Raw genomic sequence first — 18454 nt, 5'->3', positions numbered from 1 at the left:
ACGGGCTCTCATCTTCTTTAGTAGCCTCACGTGTGGCACCTTATCAAAGGCCTTTTGAAAATCTAAGTAAACCACATCCACTGACTCTCCTTTGTCTATCCTGCTATTTACTTGCACCTCCGATTTCTGAATTCTCTCCCCATTTAGAGAAGTCTATACATTTATTCCTACTACCAAAATGTGTGACTCCACAGTTTGCTACACTGTATCCCAACTGCCACTTCTAAGCCCACTCTCCCAACCTGTCCAAGTCCTTCTGCACAGTCCATGCTTTCTCTACATTACCTGCCCCTCCACCTATTTTCGTATCATTTGCAAATTTGGCCTGAAAGCCATCAATTCCCTCACCCAAATCATTGATATACAATATTAAGAGTAGCAGTCCCAACACCGACCCCTGTGGAACACCGCTTGTCACTGGCAGCCAACCAGAAAAAGTACCCTTTATTGCCACACTTTGTCTTCTGCCATCCAGCCAACCTGCTATTCATGCTAGTATCTTCCCTCTGATGCCATGGGCTCTCAGCTTTTTTAGCAGTCTCACGTGCGGCACCTCATCAAAGGCCTTCTGAAAATCTAGGTAAACCACATCCACTGACTCTCCTTTGTCTATCCTGCTATTTACTTCCTCAAAGAATTCCAACAGGTTCGTCAGACAAGATCTCCCTTTCACAAAACCATACTGACTTTGACCTATTTTATTGTGCTTCTAGGTACCCTCATCTTTCATAATGGACTCTAAAATACGATGGGAGATGTTTCTGGATCCATCTTCAAACTGATCCATGTTCTCCAGCATGCTATCTGACCCACTTAGTTATTCTAGCACTTTCTGGGTTTTTTTTGTAAACCAGTATCTGCAGTTCCTTGTGTGACCCAATCCTTTAAACTGAATGCGTATGAAGGAACTGCAGATGCTGATTTACACCGAAGATAGATACGAAATGCTGGAGTAACTCAGCAGGACAGGCAGCATCTCTGGAGAGAAAGGGGGATGAGAGGGGATCTTATAGAGACATATAAAATTATAAAAGGAATGGTCAAGCTAGATGCAGGAAAAATGTTCCCAATGTTGGGAGAGTCCCGAACCAGGGGCCACAGTCTTAAAATAAAGGGGAGGCCATTTAAAACTGAGGTGAGAAGGAACTTTCTCACCCAGAGAGTTGTGAATTTGTGGAATTCTCTGCCACAGAGGGCAGTGGAGGCCAAATTACTGGATGAATTTAAGAGAGAGTTAGATAGAGCTCTGGGGGCTAGTGGAATCAAGGGATATGGGGAGAAGTTGGGCACAGGTTACTGATTGTGGATGATCAGCCATGATCACAATGAATGGCGGTGCTGGCTCAAAGGGCCGAATGGCCTCCTCCTGCACCTATTTTCTATGTTTCTATGTTTCTAAAGAATGGATGATCTTTCGGATCGAAACCCTTCAAAATGAAGAGAGCCTTAGCCCAGTCTGCTTAAACTTTCCTCTCTGGACAAACCGACCATCCACAAAATCAATATACTCAACCTTAGTTGTACTCTCTCTATTGCAAATACACATATTTCAACTTCATGCCATTTAAAAATATTCTATTTTCTTATTTTTTTTCCAAGTTGTGTTTATTGTCATATGTACAAGTACAGTGAAGTACTGGTTCAATGAAAAACTTGCAGTAGCAACACAGGCATATACACTCAGAAAAGCACATTAAAAACAAACTATACATAGACTGCACAAAAAGCAAGACAGTAAAACGAAAAAGCACTGCAAAAAAAAACTGGTGCAAAACACTATTAGAAAAAGACAAGTCCATGGTCGTGTAAGATGTCCTCCCTTGTCGAGGTAGGATTAGGGTTGTGTAGGTTGGTTCATGACCCTGATGTTTGGAGGAAAGTAGCTGTTCCTGAAACTGCAGTTCTGACTTTAAACTTCTGTACTTTTTGCCTGATGGTAGCAATGAGGAGAGGGCATGGTCCAGAGCTGGGAATCCTGCATAATAGAGGCAGCGCTTCATGTATTTGCTTTTGAGGGTAGGGAGGGCTGTGCCTGTGATGAACCGAGCTGAGTCCACCACTCTCTGCATCCTCTTGTGTTCGTTCATGTGCACTAGAATTGCCATATCAGGTAGGATACTTTTTACAGTACATCTGTAGATTTTTGTTAAGAATATTCGATGACATGCCAATTCTCTTTGAACTTCAAAGTAAAGCAAGAGGTTGTTGTTGTGCTACCATTTATCCAGGTGTTCTATTTCTTTCCTGTACCACTAAAATAGTTAAGGTCATATTTTTCAACATTGTATTGTCAGTTTCCACTGGAAGGCTGACACATAGCTTGCGAGATTTCTTTCATCCACGCCTTTCTTGACTCCTCCACTGTCTCTAAATTGTCACTGTTTGGCTGATATATTGCCAAACTGAGCAGAAAACTCCTTCATCTCATACTTCAAAATCAGAAGACAATCCCCATTAAAACTACAATCTCTAGCTGCTCACTCCATATGCTCCCTGGCAACTGAAACAGAACCAAATATTGGTAACCCTGCAGTCAAATTGGTCCTGAAATGAGCTTCAATCTACATATCTGGCATCAGTAAGAAAATTAACCAACCCATATCAGCTCATTACTCTGATCCTGCGTAAACTAATTGTTGCTGAAATCTTTATACCTTTGTAATCTCAAGATTTCCATATTTCCTTCTGATGTAGAAGGATGCTATTACTTCTGTGCTAACTTACACAACAATCTTATTCATGCCACAATTATTTTCTGTAACCTATTTCCATTAATCCTTCCCCCTCCGTGGAAAGCGCAAACCACACACACACGTGCATGCGCACACAGTACTGGCCATCAGGATTGAACCTGGGTTGCTGGAAATGTGAGGCTGTAGTTTTCCTAGCTGTACCACATGGGAATTTTAAATATAAAGACTGAACTCAACTATGATAAATGGGACCTCCCCAGTCGTTATTCTGCATCCATTGTGAAAAAGGAGCAAATGGAACCAGATGGTGGGAGTGGAGGTAAAGACAAAGACTCGAAGGTGATAAATGGAGAAATACGAGGCTGCAGATGCTGGAATTTGACAAAGTAAGGAAAGTGATATGTGGAACCAGAGAAGGGAGGGACAATGGGTGGAGGAACCATACCAAAGTATGGGACGGGATAGGTGACCCTGTCAGTATAGTGTGTAAGTGAGAGCCTGTGTGGACCAGAGGGCGAGAGAAAGGTGACCACAGAGTGTGGGTTACCTACTCCCTCTTTTTCTCTCTCTCCTTATCTATCACTACTTATCACCCACCAGCCACAGGGTCTTCTTCCCTCCCCTATCCTCCCTCACCTGACTCTATCTGCTCATCATCTCCCTCGTCAACTGGTTCCATGGCTATATGCTCTCTACACTCTCAGTCCTGATGCAGGGGTCAACCTGAAATACCGACTATCCCTTTGCTTCCATGGATGCTGCCTGACTCCTCGAGTTCCTCCAACATTTTTTTTGCTCCAAATTACAGCAACTGTCGTCATATCATTCTATCTGAGACAAAGACAGATTATTTTCGTCATCATCAAAGGGTTAAAATCCAGTAAATTTGCAGCCAGTCTAGAGACTAGTAGTTTAGTGGTCCATCAAGACATTTCCCTAAACAACACGGAACATGTCACAAAATAACAAGTTGCTTACAATATATTCATGATTTAGACGAGGGAATTAAATATGACATCTCCAAGTTTGCGGATGACACAAAGCTGGGTGGCAGTGTGAACTGCGATGAGGATGCTATGAGGCTGCAGGGTAACTTGGATAGGTTGGGTGAGTGGGCAGAAGCATGGCAGATGCAGTATAATATGGATAAATGTGAGGTTATCCAGTTTGGTGGCAAGAACAAGAAATCAGATTATTATCTGAATGGTGTCAGATTAGGAGAAGGGGAGGTGCAAAGAGACCTGGGTGTGCATGTACATCAGTCACTGAAAGTAAGCAGGCAGCGAAGAAAACCAATGGCATGTTGGCCTTCATTGCGAGAGGATTCGAGTTTAGGAGTAAGGAGGTCCTACACAGGGCCCTGGTGAGTCCGCACCTGGAGTATTGTGTGCAATTTTGGTCTCCTAATTTGAGGAAAGACATTATTGCTATTGAGCGAGTGTAGCGTAGGTTCACAGGATGGCGGGACTAACGTATGATGAAAGAATGGGTCGACTGGGCTTGTATTCGCTGGAATTTAGAAGGATGAAGGGGATCTTATAGGAACGTATAAAATTCTTAGAGGATTGGACAGGGTAGATGCAGGAAAAATGTTCCCAATGTTAGGGGAGTCCAGAACCAGGGGTCATAGTTTAAGAATAAGGGGTAGGCCATTTAGGACTGAGATGAGGAAATACTTTTTCACCCAGAGAGTTGTGAATCTGTGGAATTCTCTGCCACAGAAGGCAGTGGAGGCCAATTCACTGGATGTTTTCATGAGAGAGTTAGATTTAGCTCTTAGGGCAAAGAGAATCAAGCGATATGGGGAAAAAGTCAGAACGGGGTACTGATTTTGGATGATTAGCCATGATCATATTGAATGGCGGTGCTAGATTGAAGGACCAAACAGCCTACTCCTGCACCTATTTTCTATGTAAAATTCTGATTTTAACAGGAATGACCATTCCTTGACAATTATTTTTTTTCAACTGTTTATTGATTGCTCAAGAAAACATACAAATTAGTTATGCTTGGACAATAACGATAAATAAGGAGACACAGACAGTGGCACATATTCAAAGGGAACAGAATAGAATGTAACTACACTTACATTTAGTGTGTTTAGAGCAGTCCTGGAAAGTTGCAAGGCAATGCTGTTAAATCTACCTCTGCTGGTCTGAGACATTTTGACAGATATATGGATTGGAAGAGTTTAGAGTCCTATGGGCCAAATGCAGGCCAGTGGGATTAGCCCATTGTGCCAACTTGGTTGGCATTGGCAAGGTGGTTTCTAGTACATCTCAATTAAACTATGACCCATACTTTTCACTCACTGCTGGTAAGGGATCCAACTAATATTTTGATCCTTTTCTGTTAAACCTCAGATCCCTTAATTGTGATCCCATATCAAAAATCTCCCTCAAGCTGCCAATCTCCAGCAGTTCCGGGATAGTGCCACCAAATTTCAGAATTTTCTGCCATAGAAAGAATCCTCTAGTGTGACCAATATCAACGAACAATTCTAAAAAAAAACATAGACCAATCACAGTGAATTATCAGATGCAGCAATATGTTTTTAAAAAAATATTTATTTTGCACTTTCTCAAGTACTATAACACAACAAAACACAAAGTGCTGGAGTAACTTAGCAGTCAGGTAGCATCTGTGGACGAAATGGATAAGCAACTTTTCTGGTCGGACCCTTCTTCAGATTCATCAGTCTGAAGAAAGGTCCCCATCCAAAATAGCATCTGTCCATTCCTTCCACAGATGCTGTTTGGCCTGCTGAGTTATTGCAGCACATTGTATTTTGCTCAAGATTGCTGTGTACAAGGTCATAAGTGATAGGAGAGAATTAGGCCATTCAGCCCATCAAGTCTACTCCGCCCTTCAATCATGACTGATCTATCTCTCCCTCCTAGTCCCATTCCCTTGCCTTCTCCCCATAACCCGACACCCGTACTAATCAAGAATCTATCTATCTGTCTTAAAGATATCCATTGATTTGACCTCCACAGTCTTCTGTGGCAAAGAATTCCACAGCTTCACCACTCTCTGATGAAAGAAATTCCTCCTCATATAAGATAATTAGGGGATTGGACACATTAGAGGCAGGAAACATGTTCCCAATGTTGGGGGAGTCCAGAACAAGGGGCCACAGTTTAAGAATAAGGGGTAGGCCATTTAGAACGGAGATGAGGAAGAACTTTTTCAGTCAGAGAGTGGTGAAGGTGTGGAATTCTCTGCCTCAGAAGGCAGTGGAGGCCAGTTCGTTGGATGCTTTCAAGAGAGAGCTGGATAGAGCTCTTAAGGATAGCGGAGTGAGGGGGTATGGGGAGAAGGCAGGAACGGGGTACTGATTGAGAGTGATCAGCCATGATCGCATTGAATGGCGGTGCTGGCTTGAAGGGCTGAATGGCCTACTCCTGCACCTATTGTCTATTGTCTATTGTCTATTGTCCTTCCTAAAGGAACGTCCTGTAACTCTGAGGCTATGACCTCTAGTCCTTGACAGTCCCACTCGTGAAAACATCCTTTCCACATCTGCTCTACCCAAGCCTTTCACTATACTGTATGTTTCAATGAGGCTCCCCCTCATTCTTCTAAACTGGGCAAGTACAGGCCCAGTGCTGTCAAATGCTCCACATATGTTAACCCACTTATTCCTGGGTTCAGTTAACCCACTTATTCCTGGGATCATTCTTGTAAACCTCCTCTGGATCCTCTCCAGAGCCAGCACATCCTTCTTCAGATATGGTGCCCAAAATTGCTCACAATACTCCAAATGTGGCATTACATCCCTGTTTTTGTATTTTAGCCCTCTTGAAATGAATGCTCGCATTGAGTTTGCTTTCTTTACTACTGATTCGAATTGCAGATTAACTTTTTGGGAATCCTGCACCAGCACTCCCAAGTCCCTTTGCACCTCCGATTTCTGGATTCTCTCCCCATTTTGAAATTAGTCTACGCCTTTATTCCTACTACCAAAATGCATAAATCCACACTTTGCTACACTATATTGGATCTGTCACTTCCCTGCCCACTCTCCCAACCTGTCCAGTCCTTCTGCAGAGTCCCTGCTTTCTCTACACTACCTGCCCCTTCACCTATTTTCATATCATCTGCAAACTTGGCCACAAAACCTTCAAATCCCTCATCCAAATCATTAATATACAACATGAAGAGTAGCGGCCCCAGCACCGAACCCTGCAGAACTCTGCTAGTCACTGACAGCCAACCAGAAAAGCCCCTTTTACTGCCACTCTTTGCCTTCTGCCATCTTAGCAGCACCTTATCAAAGGCTTTCTGAAAATCTAGGTAAACAACATCAACTGACATCAACTTTGTCTGTCCTGCTATTTACTTCATCAAAGAATTCCAACAGATTTGTCACGCTTCCAGCAGATTCATAAGGCAGTTCCTGTTATCTCTAATATAACAAATTGTGTGCGGATATTTCCCATTCTCTTCCTCTTGAATTCATTCAAGGTATCACTGACAATCTCAGAATACCATATCATAAAAATAAAATTTGATTTAATTTCTACAAATTATTAGCCTGAATGTTATTTCCACATGGAATAAGCTCCAATATTCTAAAAAAAATCAGCGAAGACAAAGACCAGTTACAGCGACCTGACAGTATGTATAAATATAATTACCAGGTATTACTAAGTTTGAAATCAGTATTGTTTACACCCATCGTGTGTTTGTAAAAGCAGAACATGACATAGAAATTTCCCAATCTAGCAGGCTGTAGTCTCATTATTATATCTGCGGGGAAGATTTTTTGGTGTCTCGTTCCTGGTTGATTAAACATGCATTCGGCTCCTAGAACATTTTAATTAGAACATTAATGTGAACCGAAATTTCCTTTGGGAAAGTGCAGGATCAGCTCCACTTAGGATTCCATAATACACCATGGCTTTTAATGATGCACTTGTTATTACTTGTTAACACCTAGTTTGTTATAACAGTTCAGTATATGAAATATATAGCCCTAAATCTTAATGTAGCTAGATTAAGTACCAAAGAGCTGCTGTGTACTTTCGGGGGTCAGGCAAATCTTGGAAATTGAACTTTGCTTTTTTGTGTCAGCTGCAATGAATAAGAAAGATTATGGGGCACATTTAAATCAAGTGAAAACTCAAATAATACCATTCTCCTGTCTATTTCAATTGAAAAACTTTAATAACGTATATTAGCTTTTCTTTTAAAATAAAGCAAACCTAGCCACATTAATATACAAATAAAAGCAGGTGGGGCATTTGGACAGGTTTGGAGGGATAAGGGCCAAACGCAGGCAGGTGGAACTAGTGTAGCTGTGATATGTTTGCTGGTGTAAGCAACTTGGGCTGAAGGGACTGTTTCCACACTGTATGACTCTCTGCCTGCTCCATCATTCAGTAAGATCAGGGCTGATTCTTTACTGCAGCGCCACTTCCCCATGCTAACTCCATGTCCCCAGATTTCTCCAATTTCTCAAAATACATCAATTTCCACTTAAAATATATTGAACAACCAAATGTACACAGCCCTTTTGGGTAGAGAATGACAAAGATTCCCAGTGAAGAAATTTTTACTCTGCTCACTCCCAAGTGGTAGCCCCTTCCTTGAGATTGTGATCTCTGATTCTTGACACTCCAACCTGGAGAAACATCATTTCTGCATGTAATGTATAACCCCGTAAGAATTTTCCATGTTTCAATGTGGTCATGCCTCGTTCTCTTAACTTCTCCAGAGTATAGACAAGCGTGCTTAAGAGATCAATGAAATATTTCGTTCTTTAGGTTGGGAGGCCAGATATTCCAGGTAAACTCTCATCAGAAACCTATATAATTTCATGACATTGCAATTATTTACATACTCATATCCTCTTGCAATATTGCCGATAAAACCATTGGTTTTCCTAATTGCTTGTTGTATTTTTATTGTTAGCTTCCAAGGATTCAGTGAAAAGAATATCCAGATCTTTCTGGATATTAATGTCTTTCAATCTCTCACCATATTAAAAATAATGTTTTTCTCCCCCACCCCACCCTCCCCAGTGAATGGATTCACATTTTCCCACTATTTACTCCATGTCAAATCCTCATCCATACACTTAGCCTGCCTTTATCCCCTTAAGTCTCTCCATGTATTTGTCACAACTCACTCTGCCACCAGTTTTGTATCATCTGCAACCCACTTTTCACCGATTCCTATGGCACCATTAATAACTGCCTCTCAATATGAGAATGGTACTTTTTTTTTATACTCTCTTTTTTGTCAATTAACTCATCCTCAAACCCCCACTGCCATCTGCTCTAATTTTGGCAGATACATATCGACTCTTCCTAATCCCATTTAAAAAAAAAAAAGCACTCTATTTCCAGTTTTTGTAATGAAATATTCTAACATTTTCTCTGCAAGTGGTGACAGACATATTGGTCTGCAATTCCACATTTTTTCTGTCCTTCCTTTCTTCTGTTTGGGAACTGTTCTAGGATCTATTTTGGAATATGACAATCAGCACATCTTTCATGCCTTGGAACACAGACTTATATAAAAATTATACAGTTATGAACTAAATTGTATTTAAAGCCCATCACATTACATTACATTGTGTTCTGCAGGTACTTACTGTGGCTGGAGAAGCACGTGCTGTGTGGCTGACTGGGTGATTGGATCCATCCATTGACCCGCCTAGAAGATAGGCACCTCCTGAGCTGCTGATTATCTGACCGCCTGCGACACCCATTGGAATACCGCCAGTGCCCACCATATTGTGAGATGAGACAACTGTTGTCACCTGGCCAGAGTTTCCTTGGGTGTCAAAATATGTTCCTCCAGTGTTCTGGTTATATATTTGGGCCTCCGAGTAGGGATAGGTAGTTGATCGCCTAAAGAAAAAGAATAAAAGCAAACTGTATTCTTGTATACCAGGATATCTTTCACCAAGAAGAAATCTAAGGGAATAAACAGATTTAAATAAAGTGTTTAAAAGAATTGCAAGTTGGTGTTTAAATGTCTGAATATTTTATGTAGACAAAATGTTTTATCATGATGTGGCAATTTGTAAGCTAATCATGACATATCTGTAGAGATACTACAGGATTCAATTGAATAAATACATTCCAAATTTACAGTGGAAAATATCTGCAGAAACAAAAACAATTCTCCATAGAACCAAAGACAATTAATTTGCAGTAAATCAATTACTCCTTTTGAGAATTACATCAGAATTATATTTAGTACAATGAATAATGGTTAATTTTGATTTTCCCTCCAGTATTCATAGACTCATATAATTGAACAGGACAGAAACAAGCTCCTCAATGCACCATGTCCACGCTGAAATTCTTGCCCATCTACATATCCCATTTGCCCATATTGGGGCCATATTCCTTTTATGCCTTGCCTACATTAATGGTGGGCTAATTGTCTCTTAAATGTAGTGATTATATAAGATTCCATCACCTCTTTGGGCAGCACATTCCACTCTCTGTGTACAAATCTTACCCCCAAGATCTCCCTAAAGGATCCTACCTCTCATCTTCAAACTAATGTCCTCTTCTTCCAGACACTCTACATTGGGAAAAATACTTTGACTAATTACTCTGTCTATGCCTCTCATAATCTTATATACTTCTACTAGATCACTCCTCAGCCTCCTTTGTTCCAGGTAAAACAAAATAAGCCTATTCAATCTCTTCCAAAAACTAAAGTATTCCAATCCAGGCAATTCCATCCTGGAGAATATTTTCACTCTCTCCAACTTAATCATAAACTTTATTTAGTGTGACAAACAGAACTACACACAATACTCTGAACTAGTATTTATAAAGTTGCAACATAACATCTCAACTCTTACATTCTATGTCCTGATCTATAAAGGCAAGCATGCCTTCTTTACAACCCTATACACCTGTGTTGACATTTTCAGGAAACTATGGAGTTGGAACCCGAGGTGTCTCCATTCATCAACATTCCATTGTGCCCCACCATTCCTAGATATGTCCTACTCCTATTTGATCTCTCAAAATGCATCACCTACATTTGTGAGGATTAAACTACATCAGCTAATAATCTATCCAACCTTTCAACTGATCGATATCCTTCTGTCGCCTGAGACATCCTTCTTTGTCATCCACTACACCACCGATTTTCATGTCATCTGAAATTTCCTTATCATTTCTCCTACATTCACATCTTGGTACTTAATATATATCACAAATAGCAAAGCCCAGCACAGATCCAGCACAGATATATCTCTGGTTACAGACTTCTAATCACAAAAAAAAATGTATTTCCACCATTACCCTCTGCGTCCTATGACCTAGCCAATTTTGATTCACCTTCCATCCCATGGGACTGAACCTTTGGTACCAGCCTACTGATTTTGGATGATCAGCCATGATCATATTGAATGTGCTGGCTCGAAGGGACGATTGGCCCACTCCAGCACCTATTTTCTATGATTCTATGTTGCTATCTAAGTTCCTTTTACTAAGGCAATCCTAGTCAATACTGGGAAATTTAAAATTCCCCACTACTCCAACCCTATGCTATTCATATTATTATTATAATACAACACAAATGTAGCCCAACCTTTTACCTGAAGACATGTTGTTTCTATCTAATTAATAGACAATAGACAATAGACAATAGGTGCAGGAGTAGGCCACTCAGCCCTTCGAGCCAGCACCGCCATTCAATGCGATCAAGGCTGATCACTCTCAATCAGTACCCCGTTCCTGCCTTCTCCCCATACCCCTTCACTCCGCTATCCTTAAGAGCTCTATCCAGCTCTCTCTTGAAAGCATCCAACGAACTGGCCTCCACTGCCTTCTGAGGCAGAGAATTCCACACCTTCACCACTCTCTGACTGAAAAAGTTCTTCCTCATCTCCGTTCTAAATGGCCTACCCCTTATTCTTAAACTGTGGCCCCTTGTTCTGGACTCCCCCAACATCTAAAGTTCACTAAGCATTAAATCAATTGCATTTTTGGGTACAAAGTAATTTTTCTGCCTAGAATTTATTTTTTGTTTGACTGAATGTTCTTGTATTTGGAATGAACTTGGAAATATATTTGTTTTTGTATACTTGCCCATCAAATGAGAATGATAAATCAGTTAGGAAATATTAACACTGATTTTCTGAAGAACCAATAAGCAGTGCTAATAGTTCAGTCTATCTGGGAAGTTGTTGGGTAAACCATATTATTATTGTTTTGTGGATAAATACATGATTCACGATGAAAAACAACAAATTATAGTGACAGAAATAGCAAAAACCTGGAACAAAGAAGGCATTTACCATTTAAAAAAAATATCAAGACAACACTCAGCAGGACAAATTCAGTTTAATTTTCAGTTACCAAATGACTTTAAAAACTGTAATTCTACAGTTAAACTCCCAATTACCGAATGAGATTTCTTTTTCATTTTCTTTGAGCTCATTAAATCTTATATTCTTGCTGCTGCAGCTCTAAAGGCTTAATGACATCTCGCTGCTAACAATGGCTCAGTTTGAATTTCAGACTATTTATTCAAATTCATATTGTTACTCTCCACTCACACCTCATAATACAATGGAGCTAAATCTATTTGGGAAAGCACAACATCTCATCTTTCAGTAGTATTGCTGCAGAAATTGATGTGGCTCAAAGAGTTCCATATAGAATTTAATTTATTAGATTAGTAATGGAAATGCATGTACCACAGATGCACTACAAAGTCATTCACCAGACCACATTATATGAAACAGGAGACAAGAGAGACTGCAGATGCTGGAATCTGGAGCAAAAAAAACCTGCTACTAGAATTCAGTGGTCAAGTAACATCTATAAAAGGATGGCCACCTTATTGGGTCAAGATCCTGCAGCAGAACTGAGACTGTAGAGGGAAGTTAACTAATATATAGCAGTGAGAGGGAGCAGTGAAGCTGAGGCTGGTAGGAGATATGCTAAAACAGATAAAGTGGGGGAACGGGAGATTAGGCAAAAAGGGATGATGGTGGAAGCAGTGGCTGGTGGGTGATAGGTGGAAAGAGTTAAGGGAGGGATGATGGACAGGTGAACTAAGGGAGAAAAAACCCAAATGTATAAGTAGGAGGGTAATGGGGCAGATGAACCAAGTGGGCAAGGTAATAAGTCTTGGTAATGAGACATGGAAGGGGTGGAAAAGAGGAACAGTGAACCTGGGTGAACTGCTGGGACTGGGAAAGGAAAATAGAGGTGTGGTTTACCTGAACTAGGAAAATTCAATGTTCATACCATTTAGTTGTAGGCTGTTGTTCTCCAAACTCATGTTTGGCTTCTACTGGTCATTTGCCTCCCTGGTCCACACATGCCTCCCCATGCATGCCTCCCTGTCCTCTGCCTCTTTTCCATTGCAATCATAGGAGATTATCCCCTTCCCTTCACCTCCTCCCTCACCTCCATTCTGTGACTTCAACAGAATTTCCTGGTGGGGTTAGAGATCACATGCATCTCCTCCTCCACATGAGTGAGATTAAGCATTGAACAGGCAACCTCTTTGCAGAGCATCTGCGTTTTGTGCACAATAGCCATCTTGAGTTTCCGGTTCAAGGTATTTCAACTCTTCTTCTTATTCCCACAATGTCCATCTGCTCCTTCTTCTCCCCACCTTCAGATTCCATGTATTTGAAGAAGGGTCTCGACCTGAAAAGTCAACTATTCCTTTTCTCCAGAGATGCTATCTGACCAGCTTTTTGTTCTATCTTCAGTTTAAACCAACATCTGTAGTTCCTTCCTACACAAATCACATACGAGCCTCTTCCTGAATACTCAACCTTCCCAGTTTAGATTCACCTGCCCATCATCCTCCCTAGTCTTGTTCTATCACCTACAGCGTCTATCTTTGTCTAACCAAACGTAGACTGGGCGAAGGTTTCATTGAACACCTTCGCTCAGTCTTCCTGGATCGACCTGATTTCCCAGTTGCCAAACACTTTAATTCCCCTTCCCATTCACACACTGACCTTTCGTCCTGGGCCTCCTCCACTGCCAGAGTGAGGCCAAATGCAAATTGGAGGAACAGCATCTCATATTTTGCTTGGGCAGCTTACAATACAGCGGTATGAAGATTGATTTCTCTAACTTCAAGTAACCCTTACATCCCCTCTTTCTCCATCCCTCCCCCACCCAAGTCGTACTAGCTTCAAAGTGGTCTTGTTGAGTCTCATTGTCTGTAACTGATTTTCACCTAGCTCATAGCTAACAATGGCCTGTTTCCTTTATTATCGTTACTTTTTTGCATATCTTTCATTCATTTGTTCTATATCTCTCTATATCACCATCTATATCTCTCGTTTCCCTTTCCCCTGACTCTCAGTCTGAAGAAGGGTCTTGACCCGAAACGACACCTATTCCTTTTCTCCAGAGATGGTATATGACCTGCTGAGTTACTCCAGCTTTTTGTGTCCATCTTACCTCTCCTCTCACCTCTATAAACCAGATATCTCCCCTCTACATTCTTAGTTCTGATGTAAGTTCTTGACTTAAAAGATTTAACCATCTTTTTGCCCCCTCAGATAATGCTTGAGCTGCTGAGTTCTTCCAGTTTATTGATTGTATGAGAATGTCTAGAAAAAGACAAATTACTATTCAAGCCTTTCTGTGCTTTATTTAGAAAATTGCATTAAAGCTGAGGTTCAAATAGTTGTAATAACAAGGAACTGTAGATGTTGGTTTATACCAAAAATGGACAAAATGCTGGAGTAACTTAGTGAGTCAAGCTGCATTTCTGGAGAAGATGGATAGGTGAACTTTCGGGACTGAAACGTCACCTCTCTATTTTCTCCAGAGATGCTGCCTGACCACAAAGTTACTACAACATTTTGTGACAATGTTCAAATAATTGTTAGTTTACCCTTCTATTTTATAATACTAAATGTGCTCTATAAATGCAAATTGTTGTTTGTAACTATCCGATCATAATATTCATATAATTATTAATAATGATCTTAAATTTCAACCCATAAGTAGAATTTGTAACCAATGCATTCAGAGTATTATGCACAATTCTTGATTTTCAGACTCATTGGTTGTGTAAGGAGGATTTATAAGGATGTTATCAGCACTGAGATAGAAAACACTTAAAAGGCTGTAATTTTCTTTTACAAAAAGAGTAGATTTTTCAGGTGACATGATAGTGGTCTTTCGTATGATGAATGGATTGGACAGGAAAGATGTGGAGAGAATACATTAGTCACTGGTGCAATAATTTAATATTAGGGATTATTAATACAAGCTAATTGCAGAGTTAATCAATAGATACAATAACTAGGAGAAAACAATACAGTTAAATACGTTAATTATTAAGCAAATGCTTCTTCCATTCGGCAATCTAGAAATTGATGCTCGTGTTATTGTACAAGGGGTTGTCCAATTATCACAAAGATGAGGGGAAATTTCACTCGCTGTTTCGAATCTTTATAATTTGCTATTCCATAGGCATGTGGAGGCCAAATAATTGAATTGAGACAAGCATCTTACAACGAAAAGGATATTAAGGGCTATGAAGGACAGGGAAAAAAAAGGAATCTTACTGAATGGAAGAGGAGGCTGGAGGGACTCTATTCCTGCCCTTGTTTCTTATGTAAATTGAAAAGGTAAATAAGAACATATTTCTTTACTCAGAGCACTTAGAAAATGGAAATCATCACAGCAAGAAATCATTGAAGCAAATAGATGTTTTGAAAAGGAAATAAAATAAAAACACTAGAAAAGGGATTTAGAAACACAAATGAGAGGATCAGTAGAAATAGCTGGAGAGGCTCATGTGAAGTATAAATAAATGTCAGTACAGACGTTTTGGGTCTCATGGTTTGCCTCTGCATTATTTACATTTTGGTAATTCTAAATAAATAGTTTAATGTGCAGAGAGACGGTGGCAGATGTGTGGCTAACTATCTACCATGATCATTTGAGATAAAAAATTTAAAGTGAAATACAGATATCACAATACAGAAATATTTAGCCCAACCAATTGTTTAAAATCTTTACTACCTTGTACTCAATCATTATTTTCCTTAACCATGCATCTAAATTTGACGTGCATGCTGCCAGAATGACAAACCCATCAATTTGTTTTTGTGTAGAAGGAATGGGTGACGTTTTGGGTCGAGACCCTTCTTCAGACAGTCTGAGATGCTGCCTGTCCAGCTGCATTATTCCAGTACTTTGTGTCTATCTTCTGTATAAATCAGCATCTGCAGTTCTTTCCTATACAAATCTCTTTTTGTGTATTTGACTGAATCATAAACCTCTGTGCAAGAAGGATTTTTTGTCTGTCAACATTGAATCTTATATCCATTGTTCTCTTATTATAAACCCTTAAATTAATTGGTAATAGAACCTTCCGACAAATTCCCTAGACTTGATGCTTCCACCACCACCACCAACCCAATCCCTTTTGCCACTCCCAGCTATTAAAAGTGAGTAAACTACAGAACTATCAAAAGCAATCTTGATTCACAATTCTTCACCTTAGATTGACTAATTACAAATATAATACTACTACTTTAGAAAGCTGGCAGCGAAAAAAAGAAAAATACCAACTCCTCAAGAAACATCTATTGTGGGAAGTTAATTCAATCTATAATTAAGGACAGTGTGACCGAGCACCCTGGAGAAATCTGCAGTCATTAGAGAGTGCCAGTGTGAACTAGTAATGGTCAGGATGCAACTAGAATAGTGGTCAAGAGAATATGTCACTGGGATTTATACAGGTCTCTAAACAGAACTCAGTCAGGTTCTACTGTGAGGTAAAATTGAAGTTCATGGAACTGAAGGCAAGTTATTGAAATGGTTAGGCAGTAAAAAGCAGAATGTTAAAATATTGGGTGTGCAATGGTACCCAGTTTAGCACTAACAGATCATTCTTGCTCCTCAATTCCAAATATTTACAAATTCCCCACTGTTTCATACAAAAACATCTGCTTGGACAATATTGTGTTGTTTCAGGAAGATGGAGTGGCCCTGACCTACTTATTCTCCTGCAACAAAGAATCACCCGCAGCTCGATGTAGAGAGGTTGTTTGTGAGGACTATTGTGAGTGGAGCTGTTTTTCAGCTGAGATACAGGGCAGCAGTGTGCTTGCTTGCTGGGGACTTTAGCTGCTACTCCATATGTTGACAGACTGCCTGGATCCCTGGATGTGATGAAAGCTGTTATCTTCTTCCGCTCTTTGTTTGGCTGCATAGTTGTCTGCACTGTTAAGTTTTATATGATAAAGACTGCACAAGAACAAGAAGTAAACGGGATTGGGAGGGAAATGATCCTTAAACCAAGTGAATTTGGAACAGTCATGAAGAACTAAAAGGGCCAACTCTTCACCACTGATGTCAAAAGATTTGGGCATCTTAAGCAAGGGATAATGACAGTTAAAAAAAATCATCACAACTTGCTCAAGGATATAAGATAGCCTGTACATAGAAACATAGAAAATAGGTGCAGGAGGAGGCCATTTGGCACTTCATGGCTGATCGTCCCCAATCAATAATCCGTGCCTGCCTTCTCCCCATATCCCTTGATTCCACTAGCCCCTAGAGCTCTATCTAACTCTCTCTTAAATCCATCCAGTGATTTGGCTTCCACTGCCCTCTGTGGCAGAGAATTCCACAAATTCACAACTCTCTGGGTGAAAAAGTTTTTTCTCACCTCAGCTTTAAATGGCCTCCCCTTTATTCTAAGACTGTGGCCCCTGGTTCTGGACTAGCCCAACATTGGGAACATTTTTCCTGCATCTAGCTTGTCCAGTCCTTTTATAATTTTATATGTTTCTATAAGATCCCCTCTCATCCTTCTAAACTCCAGTGAATACAAGCCTAGTCTTTTCAATCTTTCCTCATATGACAGTCCCGCCATCCCAGGGATCAATCTGCACTGCCTCAATTACCTACGCTGCACTGCCTCAATTACAAGGATGTCCTTCCTCAAATTAGGAGACCAAAACTGTACACAATAACTGTACACACAACTGTACTAACTCATGCTAATAAAGGAGACTATAGCAATCATATTTTCTGCTGCCTTAAAGCATCCAGTACAAAAAGTACAAGCCAGATTAGCCAATTTTATATTTTACATGCAGTTTGTTCCTTTTTCCAGATGGATACTGGCTGAAATATCAAGTGACTGAGCAACTGGTATTCTTCCTTCAGCAATTTATGCGGAGTATCTACTGGACTGACCAATACACCAGCACACTGCCAATATTGTAAGTATCCAAGGTAAAAGAAAGCAATGGGTTTCCAAGGCCTCTCTTTTCCCAAACATGTCTCTTTTGACATGACAAAGGATTCATCTCCAGACTGATGACTCTACTGAAGTGTTAAGACCAAAAAAATAGACATAAAATGCTGGAGTAATTCAGTGGAACAGGCAGCACCTCTGGAATGGGTGATGTTTCTGGTCAAGACCCTTCTTCAGACTAAGAGTCAGGTGAGAGGGAGACACAGAGATAAGGGTGTACAAGGTGTGGGAACGAGACATCAAATGAGATGTGGATTAACAAAAATGTAGAGCTCATTGTTAGCGAGGAGAAGGTGACCATGAAGCATACAGAGATGAGATTTAATCAAGGGGACAGTCAGACTGACAATAGACAATCGACAATAGGTGCAGGAGTAGGCCATTCGGCACTTCGAGCCAACTATGATCATGGCTGATCATCCACAATCAGTACCCCGTCCCTGCCTTCTCCCCATATCCCTTGACTCCGCTATCTTTAAGAGCTCTATCTAACTCTCTCTTGAAAGCATCCAGATAATCGG

General features: G+C 40.4%; 1 protein-coding gene across 1 annotated transcript in view; it reads right to left on the bottom strand.

Annotated features, from left to right (window-relative positions):
* rfx3 (regulatory factor X, 3 (influences HLA class II expression)) overlaps window positions 1–18454 on the bottom strand; it is a 205048-nt gene that overhangs the window by 64799 nt on the left and 121795 nt on the right. The window contains exon 5 of the mRNA XM_078396064.1: window positions 9295–9553. Coding sequence (XP_078252190.1) covers window positions 9295–9553 — 259 coding nt within the window. The remainder of the gene's footprint in view (window positions 1–9294; window positions 9554–18454) is intronic.

This window comes from Rhinoraja longicauda, chromosome 3 (assembly GCF_053455715.1).
Source record: "Rhinoraja longicauda isolate Sanriku21f chromosome 3, sRhiLon1.1, whole genome shotgun sequence".
Classification (NCBI taxonomy): domain Eukaryota; kingdom Metazoa; phylum Chordata; class Chondrichthyes; order Rajiformes; family Arhynchobatidae; genus Rhinoraja; species Rhinoraja longicauda.
Note: the sequence above shows the minus strand (reverse complement) of the source record. Positions and strands in the feature narration are given on the sequence as shown.